Here is an 18,518-nt window from a genome sequence, read left to right on the forward strand (position 1 = left end):
TGCCTGCCTTCCATTGCCACCTTGTCATCAGAGTGGGAGCCCCTTCCCCAAGGCTTTTAGGTGACTCAGGTACCTGCTTATAGTCTTCTCCAGGTGAACTCCTCTTCATACCTCAAAACCCCTTCCACCAGCCACTTCCTCTGGAAACCCTGCTCTGTAGAGCCTCCTCTGTGAGTTCCTTCCAACTGGAGGTGCCCCAGTCCTGGTCCCCTTCCTACTTCAGAGTGGGGCCCTTTCCAAGAGCCAGACTCTTGGAGCCCCCAGTCCCCAAGACCAGGCCCCCGGCTGCCTTTCCTGCAAACATTCCCAAACTCTCCACCTTTTGGGCCAGCTCCAGTGGTGGAAACTTTCCGGCTGGCTTGTTTTGGAAAGTTCCTTGGGGGAGCCGCCCCCGCTTGCCCGCTGGGTTCCCACGCTCCCTTATCACTGTGCATGAGGGGGGCCTCTGGTGTGCTGTCCCGGCTCCTCCCCACACTGGCGGTCCTCTCTCCTCCCTAGTGACCAGCCGTGTCTCCAGCCCGCTACTCCTCATGCATGTGAAACCCCGCTGAGGCAGAGGAAATTTGGTCCACCCGCTCCAGGTTCATGGGGCCCAGAGATTCGGAGTACTGAGTGGCGGCCACCGCTCACAGAGGAGGCCGGCCTGGCTTCCAGGTCTGTTTCCCCTGCAGTATCACAGACCCGGGCCCCTCCCTCCACAGCCGCAGCCTTCCTGCGCAGCCCCATCCTCCAGCTTGTGGCCGGGGTCTGGGGCTCAATTGTAGCCCCATCGTCCTCTTTTGTAAAATGGGAATAAGCGGCCGCGTGTCCAGAGGACCCCTAGAGAAGAGAACCAATGCCGCTCAGTGGTGACCCGGCCGCTTCCGGCCTGACCGGGCCTCGACAGTTCGGCCTAGAACCCCTGCCCCCGCCGTCGCGCCCCTCCCCAACAAGGCGGGGGCGGGGCGGGGGGCGGGGCCGCGGCGCTTTTCTCCCGAGGCCGCTCCGGAGCCCGCGCTGTCCGCCGCCGCGGTCGGAGCTGACTCCTCGAAGGTGAGCGAGGTCTTGGACGGATTGGGGGCTTCTTGAGGACCCAGGCCGGCTTGGGCCGGTCACCTGGGGTCCCCGCTGACCCTCTGCTAACCCGGGCCCCAGGTCGCCGCGATGGAGGCAGCCCCCCAGTTCGTGGTCGAGAGCCCGGACGTGGTCTACAGCCCCGAGGCCATCGAGGCTCAGTACGAGTACCGGACGACGCGCGTCAGCCGTGAGGGCGGTGTCCTCAAGGTGGGCGAGGGGCCCAGGAGCCTTGGGTTGGGGACACTAGGGAGATGATGGCGGGGGATTGTCCAACATCTCCAACCCTCTCCCTGCCTTGAGGGGAGAAGAGGCTGGGGCCCCAGTCTTACGACGACGCCTGCCCCCAGGTGCGCCCCACGTCCACGCGCTTCACCTTCCGGACTGCCCGGCAGGTGCCCCGGCTTGGGGTCATGCTCGTCGGCTGGGGCGGGAACAACGGCTCCACGCTTACCGCCGCCGTGCTGGCCAACCGACTGCGCCTGTCCTGGCCCACGCGCGCTGGTCGCCAGGTGGGGGGCCGCGGAGGCCCGGCCGCGGAGGGGGGCTGGGTCGGAGTTCCTGCGGGCGGGGAGGGGGCCTGCTGGGGGCGGGGCCTGGCTGCCGCGGACCTCCTTGGGCGTTCCAGAAGGTGGGCGGAGAGCCGCAGGAGCCTTGTGAGGGCGGAGCCTTAGGCACGGCGGGCTCGGGGAACCCGCTGGGGAGGAGATGCTTCCGCCCCGGCCTGGAGCCCGGAGCTGAAAGCGCAGGAGGGCAGGGCGGAGCCCCGGGCAGGCCGCGGGCCCTCCTCTCGCCACGCCTGCGCCTTACCCCGCTGTGTCTCGTTCCCCCCACCACCCAGGAAGCCAACTACTACGGCTCGCTGACTCAGGCCGGTACCGTGAACCTGGGTCTGGATGCTGAGGGCCAGGAGGTGTTCGTGCCCTTCAGTGCGCTGCTGCCCATGGTGTCGCCCAACGACCTGGTGTTTGATGGTGGGCGGAGCCCTGGGCGGGATGGGAGGTGGGGTCTGGAGCAGCTGGGGATCAGGGCTGGGCCAAGCATGAGGGTCCCCCGCAGGCTGGGATATCTCGTCGCTGAACCTGGCTGAGGCTATGCGGCGCGCGAAGGTACTGGATTGGGGCCTTCAGGAGCAACTGTGGCCGCATATGGAGGCCATGCGTCCACGGCCCTCGGTCTACATCCCCGAGTTCATCGCGGCCAACCAAAATGCGCGTGCTGACAACCTCATCCCGGGCACACGCGCACAGCAGGTGTTGCCTCATCCCGCATCCCTTGTTCCCTGCCACCAGTTCACTCCCTTTTGCCTCATGCTCCTATCCTGGGCACCCAGGCCCCACTTAGTACTTTGGAGAACTGAGTGGCCCATGCTTCTGCAAACCGTGGGGTTTGTACAACCTCCCCGCTAGCCTTCCTTCACCCTCCCTGCAGTTGGAGCAGATCCGCAGGGACATCCGTGACTTCCGATCCAGCGCCGGGCTGGATAAGGTCATCGTGCTGTGGACAGCGAACACAGAGCGCTTCTGCGAAGTGGTTCCTGGTCTCAATGACACAGCCGAGAACCTGCTGCACACCATCCAGGTGGGCACATGCCAGGGTGCAGTAGGGTGAGGGCCAGTTCCTTGGACCCACCTCTTACTGACTGCCCACCCACACCCGCAGCTTGGCGGAGAGGTGTCACCATCCACGCTCTTTGCGGTGGCCAGCATCCTGGAGGGCTGCGCCTTCCTCAATGGATCCCCGCAGAACACACTGGTGCCCGGTGCGCTTGAGCTGGCAGCGCAGCATCGAGTGTTTGTGGGTGGAGATGACTTCAAATCAGGCCAGACCAAGGTCAAGTCTGTGCTCGTGGACTTCCTCATTGGCTCTGGCCTCAAGGTAAGTCTATCTGGGGAGGTGAAAAATGCAGGAAAGGAACCTGGACCCGAAGGACCTACCTAGTTCCCTGCAGGGCCTAGGGCTTCTGTGCCACCTCTTTTGACCAGACCATGTCCATCGTGAGTTACAACCACCTGGGCAACAACGATGGGCAGAACCTCTCGGCGCCCCAGCAGTTCCGCTCAAAGGAGGTGTCCAAGAGCAGCGTGGTAGACGACATGGTGCAGAGTAACCCAGTGCTGTACGCTCCAGGAGAGGCGCCTGACCACTGCGTGCGTAGGGGTCCACAAGAGCCAGGTGGGGGGCTTCTGGCTGGAGGTGGCAGGGGCCCTTGCGACCTGGTATTGCACCCTAGGTGGTCATCAAGTATGTGCCCTATGTGGGTGACAGCAAGCGTGCGCTGGACGAGTATACATCAGAGCTGATGCTTGGTGGAACCAATACACTGGTGCTGCACAATACTTGTGAGGTACAGTGGGAGAGACGGCGGGCGGATCTGAATGGGAAGCCCCACCCACCCCACAGCCTCCTGACCGGCCCACCCCACAGGATTCGCTGCTGGCAGCGCCCATCATGCTGGACCTGGCACTGCTCACTGAGCTGTGCCAGCGCGTGAGCTTCACCACCAACACAGACCCAGAGCCACAGGGCTTCCACCCTGTGCTATCGCTCCTCAGTTTCCTCTTCAAGGCTCCACTTGTGCCCCCAGGCAGCCCGGTGGTCAATGCGCTTTTCCGCCAGCGCAGCTGCATAGAGAACATCCTCAGGTGCGCTGGGTTCCAAAGCTCCCACCCATGGCCCACATATCCATCCACTCATGGGGCTGTGCACAGGGCTAGGGGGCTGGAGGCTGCAGAGGTCACCAGCCTGGAGGTTTGGCCCTGCTGATCCCAGCCCTGTCCCCCAGGGCCTGTGTGGGGCTCCCCCCACAAAACCACATGCTCCTGGAGCACAAGATGGAGCGCCCAGGCCTGGGCGTCAAGCGAGTTGGTTCTGTGGCCACCGCCTGCCCTCTGCCTTGCAAGAAAGGACCAGCGCCCATTGCCCCCAACGGCTACACCGGCGATGCCAATGGGCACCCACAGGCAGAGGCACCCCAGATGCCCACAGCTTGAAGCTGCAGTTGCAGACCCCCAGCCCCTCCTCTCACCCCTCTGGGGCCATCCTTTCGAGGTCCTGTAAAGACAATAAAGTCAATGCCCCTATCAGACAAACCTCCACCTGTGTGGTGTGTCCAATGGTCACCCGCTGCTACGGTCACCCCCAAACCTGTCCAGCATCAGCTAGACACCTAGCTTCTACCCCACCCTCTTTTCAGCTGGTCAAACTCCTACCCACTCTTCACAGTTATTGTCCCAATTCCCAGGAACCTCCCAGCCCTGGGGGTGGCAGAACAGCAGGGTGGAAGATGTGGCTGCAGGTCCAGGCCCAAGTGAGAATCCAGACCCGGCTACCAAAAACCAAAACCAGTTACATTTATTGGAAGGGTCCACCCTTGCTGTCCTGGGGAGAGGGGGCCACCAAGGAGCCTCCCTCTGACGAATCGCGAGCCGCGGGAAGGGCCCACGTGGGAAACAACGTCTCTGAGGTCCTTGCGTTTTTATAAAATGAGAAAGTCCTGTGGGGCCTCCCAGCTGTCCAAGCCTGGTTGGCCAGGTATCCAGGTGCCAGAGGTGTGACCTCAGACCCTCGCCCCGGGTAGGGGCACTGAGCAGAAGCCGAGGTGGGCAGAGGGCTGGGGCCGCAGCCCCATCACACGCTCATGGTCATCCCTGGGGAGTACTGCAGAGAGAGGAGGCGGCGCGCAGGGGCGGGCTCAGTTCTCGCCTCGGCTGGGACCCTCCCCCACCTCCCCCCCAGGAGAAAGGGAGACTGGGAAGAGCAGGGCCGACCCGGGGAGGGGAGGGGCGGAGCAGGGCAGGGCGGGATGCAGGGGGAGGCTGTCCTGGGGCTCTTGGGGGGAGGGCAGGGGCGGGAGTGGGCGGGGAGTGGAGGAAAGGATGCCGCGGCCGCCCCCCCCACCTGGCCCGCCGCGGTCACGGTCTTGCTCTGGCCCCCCGGCCGCCCCGCCGGGGCCTGCCCGCCAGGCCCCTCCGGCCCGACGCCGCCGCGGGGGGAGAGTCGACGCAGTCGCTTACGCTTTCGCTCGGGAACGGGTGCAGGAAGGTCCCGGCGGCCGCCATCTCGCCGTCGTCCCGCGGGGTGCCCGGGGCGTTGCTCAGGCCGGCCACGGCACCGGGGGAGCTCTAGGGGCGGCCACCGTCAGCGCCGAATCCCCGCCCGCCCCCACCCAGACCTCCGCCCGGTTCGCCCCCTGCAGGAGCGCAGCCCTCACCTTCGGCAACCCGTCCATGTCGCCCGAGCCTGAGAACGACAGACCGACACGCGGTTCAGACGCGCCTGCGCCAGCCTGCTGGACTCCGGAGCTGCCGCCTCCCCGCCCGCGCCCGGAGCTTGCGGCCCGCCGCCCTCCCCGAGCCTCCCCCAGCCCCGGACGACCCACGCCGTTGGGTCCCCAGAAAGGGCATGTGCAGGGTCTCCGGATTGGGGCAACAGTGGTTTAAAGGCGGGATGCGCCCGGCCCGGGACACGGCCCAGAAGCCTCAACAGCTCCCGCGGGTGGGAGGGCTGCCGCCGCCAGGGGGCGCTCGAGGCCCACCGAGCGGCTCGGCTGGGGCGGGGCCGTGCCACTCACCCAGGGATCCGTTCACGTGGTGCGGTTCCATCGCGCTCATGGCGGCCATGGGGCCCTCCGGGCCAGGGCCTAGAGGGAACTGTGAGGACAGAGCAGCATGGGCCTGACCGACTCATCACTTCCCCCCACGGGGTCACCCCCTACCTAGGGTCCTAGCCCTGCACCCCCACTCACGTTAGCTCTGCCGGCGCCCGGCCCGATGGGGTTCATGATGGTGTACATGTTCTCGCTGGAGTTTGTGGAGTCTGGAGGGACAGCAGGGCCACGATTGGTGGGGTGTGAATGGGCTTTCCCCCCATGCACCCGCCCGCGTCACCGCCCAGGCCATACCTCCAGGGCTGGGCATAATGGGTGTTCCAGGGGGTCCACCTCCTCCTGGGGGTCCCTGCACATGGAGGGAGAGGGCCGTGAGAAAGGCCCCTGGCTGCCAGCCCGGGCCCCAGCCTGCATATTGCCCAACTTCACCCGGACTCACCGTGTAGCTGCCGGGGGATGAGGAGGAGTAGGGAATCTGGGGACAGGAGCAGCTGTGAGTAGCTGGCATGGGCAGGCTCCTCGCCTCTGCCCTGCGGGCTCCACCACCCAGTGCACCCCACCCTGCCCCTGACTCACCGAGTTGCCACTGGGGCTGGCCCAAGGGCCTCGCACTCCTGGGCCCCTGGAAGAGATGGTGATAGACCCTGGGGCTAGGCCAGGATGGTACAGCAGTCACCCATCCCACCCTGCTCTTCTCTGCCTCCAGAGAGGACAGCATAGGTCGCCTGAGAGGTAGTCACCTGGGCCAATTCCCCGGGCTCAAATTCCAACCACTAACTAGGGTCTGGCTGCTGCTTGGGCCTCGGTTTCCCACCTAAACAGTGCAATGGAGTAAGCACCATCTAGGCTGTCCTGCCGTTGCAGATACTGCCCCTTTACTCGGGTGGACACATGCTTGGGGACACACTCAGGGCCTTACATGTTCATGGCAGGCAGACCTGGGCCAGCAAGGGAGTTGGGCGGGGGCCTCATGCTACCTCCGTAACCCTGTGAAGGCAAAGGAGCTGTGAAGGGCACCACCTCCAAGGGACAGCCCCTCAGGTTCACCCCACCTCCATCTCCACGGGCCCTTACCTGGGGCCCAACGCTGGCCACGCCCCGGGGAGGCGTCACCCGCTGCATCGGGCCGCCCATACTGGGGTGCCCTGGGGTGGGAGCAGAAAGAAGGGGGCTCAGATCTGGGCCATTCCCCAGTGTGGACGCGAATGTGGGGTCTGCACTGTGAGGCAGCCAGGTGGGGACGCTGGGAGTCAGGTCCTGAGAGCTTCCCTACTCACCGGGAGTGCGCGGGGAGGGGTCCATGGTGCCAGGGAGGAGGGGCTGGGAGCCTGCGAGGCCCACAGGAGGCTGCGAAGGGGCATAGCTGCACTGAGTGGGGTGCCCCCGCCCTGGCCCACTGCTGCCCCCTCCCCTCATCCCTCTCTCACCTGACTCGGCATCCTCAGGGTGGGCCGGGGGCCCCCTGGGAACCGCGGTGACATGAAGGGCTGGAAGAGGTGGGTGGGGGATCAGCGCCACCTCCACCCTCCTCCCCCAAAGCTCCCCAGTCCCTCCTATGCCCAGACCCCCAGTCTGGACAGGCCCCTCCTCTAGCTAACAAAAAAAACGTGGTCGTTGGACTAGACAGCGCGCTGGGGGAGGGGAGGTGTGTGCGCGCATGTGCGTGGCTGGGCAGGGCCACAGGTCCTTACCTGGCTGTGAGGCCCCATCATAGGGGCGTTGGGGTTGTGGGGGGGCGGCTGGGAGCCAAAGGGGCCCTAAGAGGACAGAACCAGGTGGGTTGTGGGAGGGGACTCCATGGAGGCAGGGGGGTGGGCCAGCCTATAGCAGGGAGCCCTGCTGGAAGGGTCATAGGTGGGACTTGTGTCACTGGTGGACACCAGGCCCACTGGTGGCCACTGCATCCCAACCACCTTGTGCTCCTTTGTGCAGACATTCCCCTTCCCACCATCGCACCTAGGTCCCTCCCTTGCTGGCTCTGCCAAGTCCAGAACAGGTACCCCTACCCCCGCCTCAGATACATGCCCACCCAGGGTTGGGGGAAAAGGAGTCCCAGGCCTGGCCATACCTGGAAGAATCCGGGCGCCATGGGGCCTGCGGCCATCGCATCACTGGGAGCCATGCTCCCCATCACCGGGCTGGGGGCCGCTGCAGCACTCTGAGGGGATGGGAGACACAGTGAGGGCCAGGTCAGGACATTTCCTGCACGGGGTGTCTTCCCCTCCTATATGCAGGTGGCCATGGGACAGGCAGCTGTAAGTGATCAAGTTTGGACTTGAACCCAGTCTAGTTGACACTGTCAGCGGGGAGTCTGGGGGGGTCCAAGTGAGGGAAGAGCAGCTGCCCCAGCCCCACCCCAGCTAAGCGTCGCTGCAAAGTGGTCCCAGCCTCCAGTGAGGTTCCACTTGAGGATTCCGCTGCCCCAGACCCCAGTGAGGGGCTCATTCAGTAGCAAAGGCGTATGGACAGGGTGGCCCCGGGCTGGCCCTGCTCTCCAAGTCCACCCAACTGGCCCTAGCCTCCTGACTGGCAGGGCAACTCGGGCCCCTAAGCCCATCCCCAACACCCCAAGCACACACAAAGTCCAACTGGGTCCTGGAGGCTCCTTGCAACTGCTGTGCAGACCCCCCGCCCCCCGACAATCTCTTCCCCCAGGATGGAGGAGGAAGAGCAGGACTAGGGTGGGGTCCCCAGGCATCTGGACGCTCCTTAGGTGGGGAGGGGGGAGGAGGGGGTGCTAGAGATGAGGGCTCCTGTGTCTGTGAAGGTGAGGTTTCTGGGCAGGCCCTAAGCTGGCAGAGGACAGGCTGACAGGCCAGTTCCTAATCAGCTCCAAGTTCCAGACCAGTCTGTCTCCGCAGCCCCAGGACCAGATGTGGAGAAGGGGACAAGGAAGGAGGGCTTGGGAGGCCAGCACCTGAGTCCCTGAGCAAGCAGGTCTCCCCTCTTGGCTGCTTGGCCCTTATCTGTCCACATCCCCCTCCTCCACCAGGTCAAAACCCCCAGAGAAAGGGGTGCCCAGTCCCTGGGGCAGGCACAAGTTGGCACACAGGGTGCTCTGGCCCTGTGGCCTTGCGGCCCCTTGGGTGCAGAAAGGAAAGTGCTTTGTCTGCTGGCCCTGACTGGCCGGCTAGGAGAGGGGTCTCTGGTTCACCCTCACTCTGTGGGCCACAGCTGGACTCCCTTCCTGCCCCTTCTCAAAAGGGCAGCCTCAAGGGCTCAGCCAAGGCCTGGCAAGTGGAGGGGGAAGTGGGTGCCTCTCCAAGCGCATGTGGATAGAGAGCCTCCCAGAGCCCCCGACAAATCACTGGAAAGCAACGTGATCTGAGGAGGGTCACGGCCTCAGCCCCCAACTCGTCTCGGGTTTCCAGTTCCAAATTGCCAGCTTGCCTCTGGGACTCAGGGCTCTGCACGCTCAGCACACTCGGGCTGGCCAGGGGGCACCTCCCCTGGGGTCAGTCCAGCCCCGGGAAGCCAGGCCCCTCTCTCACCCCAGGGGACACCTGGGCAATCCGGGTTGGGAGGCCCAGCCAGGAAGGGAGGGGAGGTGGACTCTGGCTGGGCCCAGACCACAGACCGCAAGGTGAGGGGGTGGGTGGCACCTGTGCCCCCAACTCCTAGGCCCTGAGGGGTTAATCTTGGGCTGCCTCCCTAGCTGGTAGCCCCAGCGAGCCAGACCCCCCACGTCAATCATCCCAAAGAGGCAAAGAGGCGCCAGAGCCCTGCCCGTGTTGTCATGACGACGGGCTGGGCTCGCTAGCGTTTCCTGGAGACGCCAAGGTCGGCTGGGGAGCCCTGGAGCAGGGAGGGGCACACAGAATCCTCACTCGGGCCGGGCGGGGAGGATGGGGCCCCCTTGGGAGCTCACATAGGACGCCCCGTCACAGCGGAGGGTGGCAGTCTGGCAGTCACGCACCCAGTTCCTGGCCACAGAGACCCTCACCCAGGCCTGGGGAGCCCCCGCCCCCCTCTCCTGGCCCAAGCTGCTCCCAATGCTGGTGCTGCCATGGAAACCGGCCTGTGCCTTCTGCCGAGTGGCGGATCAGAAGGCGCCTGGGGAGGCTGCTAGACCCCAGCGGGAGCAGGGGGGGCTGAAGTGCCACTGCGGAGGACAGGCACCCTCCACCCACTCCTCCGGCAGGGTTAGGGGTACGGCACAGGGGCACTAAGAGTCTCGGTAGGTGACAGTGATGCTGGGAGGCCATCAGTATGGCCCTGCTTCCACGCAGAGTGTGCCTCAGGTTGCTTCAGGGACCTGAGGAGCTAAGCACTGAGCTCCACCCTGCAGCGAAGTCCCCCAGCGTGGATGGGAGGTCAGCTGCACTGTCCCCAGCCGCCAGCCAGTGAGGGCACATCCTCAGATCCACAGCCCCATAATGATAAGATACGCCTCAGCCTCCTCTGCAGACAGGCATCGGAGCCCCACAACCCAACCAGAAACACCACGATAGGTGGAGCCCATGCCCTAGGGGCCAGGAAGTGCCCTGATGATGACCTCTAGAGCTTGTGGGGACAGGGCCCCACTGCCTCCCCTACTAGCATGTGGGCTCCCAGAGTCTGGGGTGGCAGGGACAGGCTGGTGCCCACCCCACCCAGCTGAGCAGGGAGGCAGGAAGTGCGGCACACCCTGGGGGGGCTATAGGACCCTCAGGAGCTGGCTGCAGTGGAAGGGGGTGCACAGGGACAAGGTTCCAGGTCCCCCCAGGCCCACAGAGCCCAGGCGTGCCCACGCCCACCCGGGACAGTACTCACGTAGTCCTGGAAGGCCTTGGCCTCGCCCGGGTGCTCGCACGCCTCTCTGCGGTCTGGCGCTGCACAGTACAGATCCCAGAACACACTGTGGGCAGCAGAGGGGACGATGACTGCGCCACATCCCGTTGGTCCCTGTCCCCTCTCTGCCCCCAGCAGCACCACACGCACCACCACCAGGAATGCAGGAACCCTGGGGGCTCCCCGAGCGTGATGTTCTTCTCCCATCGGATCTGCAGGGAAGAGGGGAGGCGGCTGAGAGGCTGCGGCCCATGCCAACCTCCCGCCACCCAGCCCACGGAGCCCGGGCATTTGGGGCTGGGGGGCCACCAGATCAGAGCAAGGGGGCGAGCCGGCCAACCAGAGCCACTGAGGTGGACACATGGATCCAGGGCCACAGGCCGGGATGGATGCCAGCTCACGTTCCTGACCCCATCCTTGCCCTCGGTTCCCTGGGCCACCGAAGGAGCCATCCCAACTGATGCCCCAGTGGAAACAGGGCAGAGGACCCCGGGTGTGGCAGAGGGAAAGGCCAGGCTGGCGTGTAGCTCACCTCTGACAGAAAGGTCTGGGCTGACTTCTGGGCACCAACGTGCAGCAGGTACTCATACACGTACAGAGCAAGCCTGTGGGGAGGGCGGGCGAGGTGGGCAGGGCCTATGGCCAGTACCTCCCCAAGCCCACCCCCCTGCTGTGCTCCCATCCCTCCATCCCTCCCAGAAGATGGCGTCCTCAACCCTCTTGCTCAGCTCAGCCAATTCCTAGGGTCCATCGACACCCAACCTGCAGGATCCCCGGGCATCGCCCACCCTCAACTCGAGGCCCAGTTTCGCTCAGTTCAGCACACCCTCATGGACCAAGCCCTGCCCCATCCTACCAACACTGACACCCAGGTGACCTCGGCCCTGGGGGTACCTCCACCCAGAAACAGGCTTCCCGATGCTTCTCCTGATGGGGCACCAGGGAGCGACTCTGGGTGGGCAGCTGTGTCACGTGCCCAGGGCCATTACCTACCCCATCCCAGCTGTGCCTGCCAGGAAGGCTCCCACTCCCTGGTGTCCCTGGGTCCCCTCCCCTCCCTCGGGCTCACCAGCAGGAGGTAGCTGCAACTTTTCTGCTGACTCCCAAACAAGACAGTCCTGACCCTCCCGCAGAGCCAGAGCCAGAGGTGCGCATATTCACTATGGTGCTACCCTAACACCCAGTATCCTGCATGGGTCCCCAGCAGGGAGACCTGGACTCTTCCTCCGTCACTGCTCACCCTGAAAACAAGGGTTCAGCCACTATTCGCCCAGACAGATGGCCCCAGCACTGCCCTCTGTAGGTCACAAAAGGAAGCCAGGTCACTCACTGGCTTCCCAGGCCACCTTCCACAGTAGGTTTAGTAGGGACGGGGCCCCCACCCCCGCTCCCAGTGTCACCTAATCCCTGGGCTCCAGCCCCTCCTGACTCCCTGGGTACCTCAGGGTCCTCCCACTCCCAGTCCCGGCCCTCATGGCCTCCCCACGCCATCAGGGTGGGCAGGGACAGGAGGCGGCTGGCCGCAGGCCTCCCAGCAGCCTCAGCTGTCTGCTCCCCACTCGGCGGCCGCCCTCCCCTGGCCGACAGCCCCATCCTAAAATAACCTCCCCTTGACTCATGCTCTGCAGTCTCGCGGCCCTCCTGGCCTCACTCTGAGCTCCACCTCATGTCCCTGCGCTCCCCCCACGTACCCCAGCTACTCAGTCCCACCCCAGCTCCAGCGCTTCTGCCAAGGCCCAACTACTAGGAAATGAATGTGGGGGCTCCCCTCTCTAGTTCTGACCTGCCCTGGACACCTGTCCTTTCTCCATCCATCTGTCCATTCCCCCAATAACCAGCAAACATGAGGAGAGGCCTCCAGCCCCAGACTCCCAGGGGAGCAGGGAAGGCAGGCGGCAGGGAGGCAAAAAGGGGCGGGGGCCAGCAAAGGACACTCGGTCTCAGGTCGGGGTGTAGCTGGCACAGGGCAAGGCGGGTCTCTGCAGCTCACATCTCCCCTAGTGGGTGGTGATGGCCACCTAAGGTGCAGGGATGGGGCAGAGGGGACATGTCCCAGTGTGTGGTCCCCCAGACAGGCCGCAGTCACTGTCACATCATTACCCCACTCAAAAGCACCTCCGGGCCCAGATTCTGACTTGACACCCCATTTCTATGTCCACCCTTGCTCCGACTGGTCACCTTGGCATCTTGGCCTCGAGGGTTATCAACCAACTTACTTCTAGAGGCTTCCTGAGCTTCATAAGCAGCCAGCATCTGTCAGACCCACTCCCGTCAGTGAAGGATGCCCGCAATGGCCAATGGGGGAGGTCTGTGGAGAGCCCACCAGACTGGGGAGCTCACGCCACCCCACCCTCCTCGCCCCACGAGGCTCGGGGCCCACAGGCCTGGCTCTGGGCATCAGAGCAGCGGGCACAAAGGCTGCGGGTAGTGAGACACCGAGATGGACAGAAGGACAAGGGCTGGGGGGACCCAGGGAGGCTTCCCGGAGGTGCAGGAAGGGGCCGCATTCCACCACACACACCCCAGGAGCACACGCTTTCCTGGGGTCTCAAGATATTCCTAAGGAAGTGACCCTGTCATCAGTAGGTCCACTGAGCATTCCTACGATGTCCTTCTCCATCCCCTTTCCACACACTGTCCCACAGCCCAGAGTCCCCAGAGCCCCCTGCCCACCGCTGCATCCTCCAGCGCCTCCACGCCCTGCCTGCTCCACCCCAGGCCACATCCTCCCCTCTCCCTGGTGGCCTCCCTTCCTGATCTGAAGACATCTGGTGACGCTCCCAAACAGCTAGGACCCACCTCCAGCCCGGTCCCCACTCCACTCAGGCTTCCACTCTCCACCTGGCAGCTGGAGGCCCGGCCGGCAGCCCCGCGCTCCTCCCCACCACCTGCCCCGTCCCCGTCATTGTGTCTGCCTCTGCCAGCTGCCCACCGCGACTCCTTCCACTCCCACGCTGGTCGCCAGAACTCAGTGCCCCCAAATTCAAATGAGCCCTGGCCTGGACCAGGTGTCCACTGGGCTCCCCTCGGCCGTACCCCAACACACTGCATTTACTACATTAAAGACAAAACCAAAGCAGACGTGGTGGCCTGTAGTCCCAGCTGATCAGAAGGCTGCAGCAGGATGGCTCAAGACAGGGGTTCAGGGCCAGTCTGGGTCACATGACAAGACCCCTGCTGCAAGCAACCAAACCTGAGGGAAGCCCCCTGTGTCCTGCCCACACCCCCAGCCCAGGTCTCTTACCAGGATTGTGGCAGAACCCCAGCAGGGGTTGCTCTTCCCTGGCACCTCTGTGTTCCCCGGCCACTTCCGTTCAGACCCTCTAGAGCCCCCCCACTACATAAACTGGCTGCTTCCTTCCCCAGGGCCTTCATGCAGGCTGCCATCTCCCGGGGGCACTTCCACCAGACTCCAGGGTCACCATCAGAGGCTTCCCTGGGACACCTGACCCCGATTCTGCTCCATTTCCCCTTCATCCTGTGTCTCGCCATCTGACCCAGCTCTCTGCTCACTGCTGCAGACCTTCTAGAATGTGGTTTTGAGGGGCAGGGGACTCACTGGCTCAGGTCTCAAGGGTCCTGGTGCGGGATCCAAATCCGCAGCTACTCCCAGGACTGGCTCCAAGACCTGAGAGCCCTGCCCCACCCCAGGGGTGGCCACCGAGGGCGGATAGACAGGAGGAGCACTGGAGGCCCAGGAGCGGGGAAGCCCCAGGCGCAGCTCCTCATCCCCTGAGGGAGGAGTGACCCTGAGCCACAGGCACAGGGCTGGCCAGGCATGGAGACATGGTGCAGCATTATCGCCTTGTGGACTGAAATGGGCCACCAACCACCACCGTAATTACCCAGAACTACCACAATTATAGAGAATTTTTTTAATTATCAAGAGTTACCATAATGGGGGCCCCTACCCAGCATCCCCTTGGACGTACGCTCTGCTAGGGGCTGAGAAATGCCTTCTACTACAAAGACTTGTGTCTTCCTTCAATCCATCACCAAATCCCACTGCAGCTCCCAAAGTGACCCTCCAACCCTCCAACTGCAGTCCTCCCTCCCCTCTGCCAGCCCAAGGGGCCTGACCTTCAGCAGCACCTTGTCACCAATCCCACCCCTGGCTTTTCTTCCCCAGCTGGAGGGCTTCGTCTCAGGCTCCTTTCTAAAGACCCTCTTTTGCTCTGACCCAGTGATCTAACTACCAGGTCCACAAGCCCATTTCAAAACCAAACTCACAGGAAAACAAGATACCCAGGGACACCAACCCTGGCTGTCATTTAAGGGACTCTTCTAAACCTACCTGGCAGCTCTAAAGGGCTCAAGGATACGTCTGAGGGGTAAGAGTTAACCACGGCAACCTTGAACTCTGTGGTCACTGCTGTGAGCCAAGGTAGGGACCCCACCATCTAGGAGGTACCCAGCAGGCGCTCAGTCCATTTTTAGGACCCAGAGGCCCCACGGGGAGCCCAACTGGACTCAGTATGGGGACCAGAGAGAGAAGGAAGGAAAGGACTTTTCAGGAGGCGGGAGGCTCTGAGCAGGGGAACCCAGTGCTGGGGAGTCAGGGACTGAGTCAGTGCTGGGACTGAGGCAGCGGAGCCCTCTTCACCCCACTTCACGGAAGAGGAAATCAAGACCCAGAGACAGGAAGTGGCTCGGCCACAGCTGGTATTTCCTTAGAGTGAGGGCTGCTGGTGTGGGTGCTCTGCCTTCACCCAGTCCTTTCACCCAGTCCCAAGAATTCCAAAAGGTGCCAGTGCAGCGGTGCACACCTATAATCCCAGTGGTTTGGGAAACTGAGGCAGGAGGATGGAGAATTCAAAGCCAACCACAGCACGGCAAGGTGCTAAGCGACTTAGTAAGACTCTGTCTCTAAATATAATATAAAAAGGGCTGGGGATGGGGCTCAGAGATTGAGCACCCCTGGGTTCAATTCCTGGTACCAAAAAATAAATAAAAAAACTTACAAATGGCAGGCCCTCCACATTCTAGATGAGGGAACTGAGGCGGTATCCTACCAGTCCCCCTCTCTAGTGAGGCGCCCCCCCCCCACTTCTGAGAGCTTTCCTGCAGCCAAGAAGCTAGGCTGTTGGTAGGCCACTTGCTCTCCAGGACCCCAGGCCCGTCCCCATCCATGAGCTGAGGAATGTGACCATTTGATCTGCACACTCTCTTCAGCAGCAGAGCACGGGCAAAATGGGTGAGCACAGGATGGCTCTGGCCCAAGATGGGACCTCAGCCTCCCCACCAGGTGCTGAGCCACTTGTAAGCATTCTCAATCCTGATGCTGGCATCCTCTGAGCACCTCTGTGGGACAAGCCAGGGGGTAAGGCAACTGCAGGGAGAGGGTAAAAATTGGGGATAAATCCCTCTACCAGCCCCAACCCAGAACAGAGGCAGGTTCAAAGAACCATCATTCCCCCGGATGTCTGACAGGGTCAAGAACCCACCCCAAACCCACCGCGCCCACCTCAGGCCTACTGCTCCCTCCCTTCTCTTAGCTCCTCCACCTTGCTCAAGGCTGTCTTCCAGAGAACTGTGCTTGCCTTCCCCAGGCTGCCGGCCTCTTTCCTGACCCTCCACAGCCCCACTGCACAGGGGGCCTGAGTGCACTTCTGCAAACACAAGCCTCCCTGGGCTCCACTGCCTATTCCCAGCTCAGGGCCTTGGCATGTGCTTTGCCATCTGCTGCCTCCTCCCTCTCCTACCTTCACTATCCCTAACTTCTTCAAGCCCTGTGTCTGTCCCATGGTAACTGAATACCTGACTTACAGATGTGGCCTTCTTCAGGGTCAAGTTTGCCTTGCCGACCAACACACCCCAAGACCTATTCTAGTGCAGATCTGATATACACGTGAAAAATCCCCACTGGTGGGTGGTCACCTTCAGACCCAGCAGCAACAGCCAGGTGCCAGTTTCAAAAAAGTCTTTGGGTTTAAGGCTTCTTGCAAATGGAGCTCAGCTTCCTAACTGCACAGATGAGCAAGACAGGCCTGAAGGGAGAGGTCACTGCCTAGCATCTTCTGGGACCAAAGAACCACTTCTCCAATGTGACCCAGAGACTAGGCAGAGTGTGTGTCCTTCTCTTTGTGGAGGGGAGTTGGGATTCCTACATCAGTCCAGGAAAAGGCAGAAGAGGGGGACAGAGTCAGCCAGCATTCAGGGCTTCTCTTCACTATCCAGGCTTCTCTTCAATCCTCACTAAGAGACTTCCAAGGGACCCCTGCCTGATGACCCAGCATCCTCTCCTGCTTAGGTGGGCTACTCCACATGGAGGCTACCCTAGATGTCCAACCTCTAGGATCCTGTGAATCTGCCGACACTGTGGCAGGCCCTTCACTTTTGACACTTTCACAGTGCTGCAGAGGACTGAGTGTCCTTGCTGTCATGGCTCCAAGTACCTTTCAAATGCTCCCCAAACCCTTAAAAAAGAATGCACTGCTCAGGCAAGGAAAGTCAGCCTGGCTGGGGGCACTCCCTAGCTCAGAGCCACAGAACAGGAATGGGGCAGTGCCAGATCTCGAGCTCAGCAACCTAGCTGCAGGGGCACTCAGCTGCTTCCCCACCCAAGGATTCTATCAGCCTGAGAGCACCTGGTAGCCATCGCTCAGAAACCCGCCCAGACCAAGGGGTGGCCCCTGGGAACGCATTCTGCGGCATTGGGGGAGGGGCTCAGCCCCGTGGCTCCGGGAGGCTTCCGAACCTTGAACCGTGTGGCCACCCCTAGGGGCGCATCTGGGCCCCCGCCCAGCGCAGCTGCCCCAGCAGAGCTGGACAGGTGGTTGTGCACCCCTCAAGGACTCCCCTCTCCTTTCCAGCTTTTCCCAAGGCGCCAGGGTTCCGAGAGATCAGCCTCACCCACCCGGGAAACTTCCGAGAGGGACTTCGAGAAGCTACGAAACCCCGGTACCCAGAGGGCGCAACCTGGAAACCCTGGTCCCCAGAGGGCGCAACCTGGCGTACTCCAGCCTCGCCCCACGGAGAGGTCTCGCGACCCTCAAGTCCTGCTCGGATCTCGCGCGCCCCTTCAAATCTCGCGCCCTTGGGTCTCGCGGGCCCCCCCCGCAAATCTCGCGACCCCTCCACCCGCGCAGGTCTCTGGCATCCCTTCGAGTCTCGCACGCCTCTCAAATCTCGCCCCCTTCGGATCTCCCGCGCCCCTGAGAAGCCCCTCAGGACCTTCGAGTCTCGCGCGCTCCCGCTTATCTCACAAGCCCCTCGGGTCTCGAGCAGCCACGCAAGTTGCGCGCCCGCGCAAATCTCGCGCCCCTCGGGTCTCGCGCGCCCCCTCAAATCTCGCGCCCCTCGGGTCTCTCGCGACCCCTCGAGCGCGCCCGGGCCCCGCACGCGTAGCAGCCGGCGCCCACGTGCCCGGTGCGGGGCTGGTCCGCGTCGGAGCCCGCGGGAGCGGCGCGGACGCCGAGCCCCGCCCCCGGCCCCCGGCCCGCGGACTCACTTCTCGCGGGCCTGGCTGTCGGAGGGCACGGCCGAGCCCTTGCCCCCCTTGGCGTACATGCTGCTCCGCGCCGCTGCCGCCGCCGGGGCCCACACCTGTCAGGCGGCACCGGGGGCCGCGCTCGCCGTCGCCATAGCTACCCCGCGCCCCGGGCCTCACCGCCCCGAGCCCCGGGCGGGCACCGCGGGCATCGTCCGCGCGGGGGAGCTCCAGACGGCCGCGGCGGCGGCAGCGGTGACTCCAGCTTCGGCTCCAGCCGCGGGTTTTATTTTTTTCCTCTCTTCCCTCAGCGCGGGCTGTTCCGGGAAGCGCGCGCCCCCTCCTCCTGCCGCGCGCGCCCCCGCCCGCCGCCCGCGGGCTCCGCTCTTAAAGGGGCAATGACAGGCGCGCGGGTGGGTCCCGCTGCCGGGACCGCGGGACGGGCGCGCACGCGCAGTGCTCGCTGCGGGGGGTGGGGGCGCGGCTAACACACACACACACAAACACATACACACCAGCTAGGACTAGCCACCCAAATTGTTGTACACCCAGGATCACAGCCACACAGTCGCAGCGACACTCTGAGACACAGCACCCTACACGACAAAAGTGCACAGCTGCTGCAACAACTGACAGACCATAAAGCTTCAGGCATAC

The 18,518-nt window shown here is 63.5% G+C and overlaps 2 protein-coding genes across 8 annotated transcripts; one reads left to right on the top strand and one right to left on the bottom strand.

Annotated features, from left to right (window-relative positions):
• The first annotated feature begins 911 nt into the window (after positions 1–911).
• Isyna1 (inositol-3-phosphate synthase 1) lies at positions 912–4,145 on the top strand. Its single transcript, XM_046437593.2, has 11 exons — positions 912–1,032; positions 1,135–1,263; positions 1,404–1,565; positions 1,895–2,027; positions 2,113–2,306; positions 2,485–2,634; positions 2,716–2,931; positions 3,039–3,203; positions 3,287–3,400; positions 3,481–3,698; positions 3,839–4,145. Exons 2-11 carry the CDS (start codon positions 1,144–1,146, stop codon positions 4,044–4,046), a joined length of 1,680 nt encoding a protein of 559 aa, XP_046293549.1. The 5' UTR covers positions 912–1,032; positions 1,135–1,143; the 3' UTR covers positions 4,047–4,145.
• A 237-nt stretch (positions 4,146–4,382) lies between these two features.
• Ssbp4 (single stranded DNA binding protein 4) lies at positions 4,383–18,291 on the bottom strand. Of its 7 annotated transcripts, none has more exons than XM_046437600.2 (18): positions 17,883–18,288; positions 10,965–11,037; positions 10,583–10,644; positions 10,415–10,499; positions 7,731–7,820; positions 7,354–7,419; positions 7,090–7,149; positions 6,940–7,009; positions 6,737–6,807; positions 6,582–6,649; positions 6,239–6,284; positions 6,102–6,137; positions 5,957–6,011; positions 5,801–5,871; positions 5,627–5,705; positions 5,267–5,295; positions 5,070–5,177; positions 4,383–4,713 (listed from the first exon to the last, which is right to left on the bottom strand). In XM_046437600.2, the coding sequence occupies exons 1-18, from the start codon at positions 17,939–17,941 to the stop codon at positions 4,684–4,686; spliced, it is 1,158 nt and encodes a 385-aa protein (XP_046293556.1). In that variant the 5' UTR covers positions 17,942–18,288; the 3' UTR covers positions 4,383–4,683. The 7 variants fall into 7 exon arrangements, with proteins under 7 accessions (XP_046293556.1, XP_046293553.1, XP_046293555.1 ...); XM_046437597.2 differs by lacking the exon at positions 17,883–18,288 and adding an exon at positions 11,502–12,017; XM_046437599.2 differs by lacking the exon at positions 7,354–7,419 and having other exon boundaries at positions 4,954–5,177.
• Between the last annotated feature and the right edge of the window lie 227 nt (positions 18,292–18,518).

The sequence above is a fragment of the Marmota monax genome, unplaced genomic scaffold, assembly GCF_021218885.2.
Source record: "Marmota monax isolate L192 unplaced genomic scaffold, Marmota_monax_Labrador192_F-V1.1 WCK01_AAM20220418_F8-fsc00021, whole genome shotgun sequence".
NCBI classification, from domain to species: Eukaryota; Metazoa; Chordata; class Mammalia; order Rodentia; family Sciuridae; genus Marmota; species Marmota monax.

Excerpts from the sequence above, each read along its gene's own strand:
- Ssbp4 (XM_046437595.2), bottom strand. The coding sequence starts at position 11,587 with ATGCGCACCTCTGGCTCTGGCTCTGCGGGAGGGTCAGGACTGTCTTGT. Across the intron at positions 7,150-7,730 it reads TGGCGCCCGGATTCTTCCAG|CCCTTCATGTCACCGCGGTT; the intron begins GTATGGCCAGGC and ends CACCTCTTCCAG. Across the intron at positions 6,138-6,238 it reads CCAGCCCCAGTGGCAACTCG|ATTCCCTACTCCTCCTCATC; the intron begins GTGAGTCAGGGG and ends TCCTGTCCCCAG.
- Isyna1 (XM_046437593.2), top strand. The coding sequence starts at position 1,144 with ATGGAGGCAGCCCCCCAGTTCGTGGTCGAGAGCCCGGACGTGGTCTAC. Across the intron at positions 1,264-1,403 it reads GTGAGGGCGGTGTCCTCAAG|GTGCGCCCCACGTCCACGCG; the intron begins GTGGGCGAGGGG and ends GCCTGCCCCCAG. Across the intron at positions 3,204-3,286 it reads GAGAGGCGCCTGACCACTGC|GTGGTCATCAAGTATGTGCC; the intron begins GTGCGTAGGGGT and ends ATTGCACCCTAG.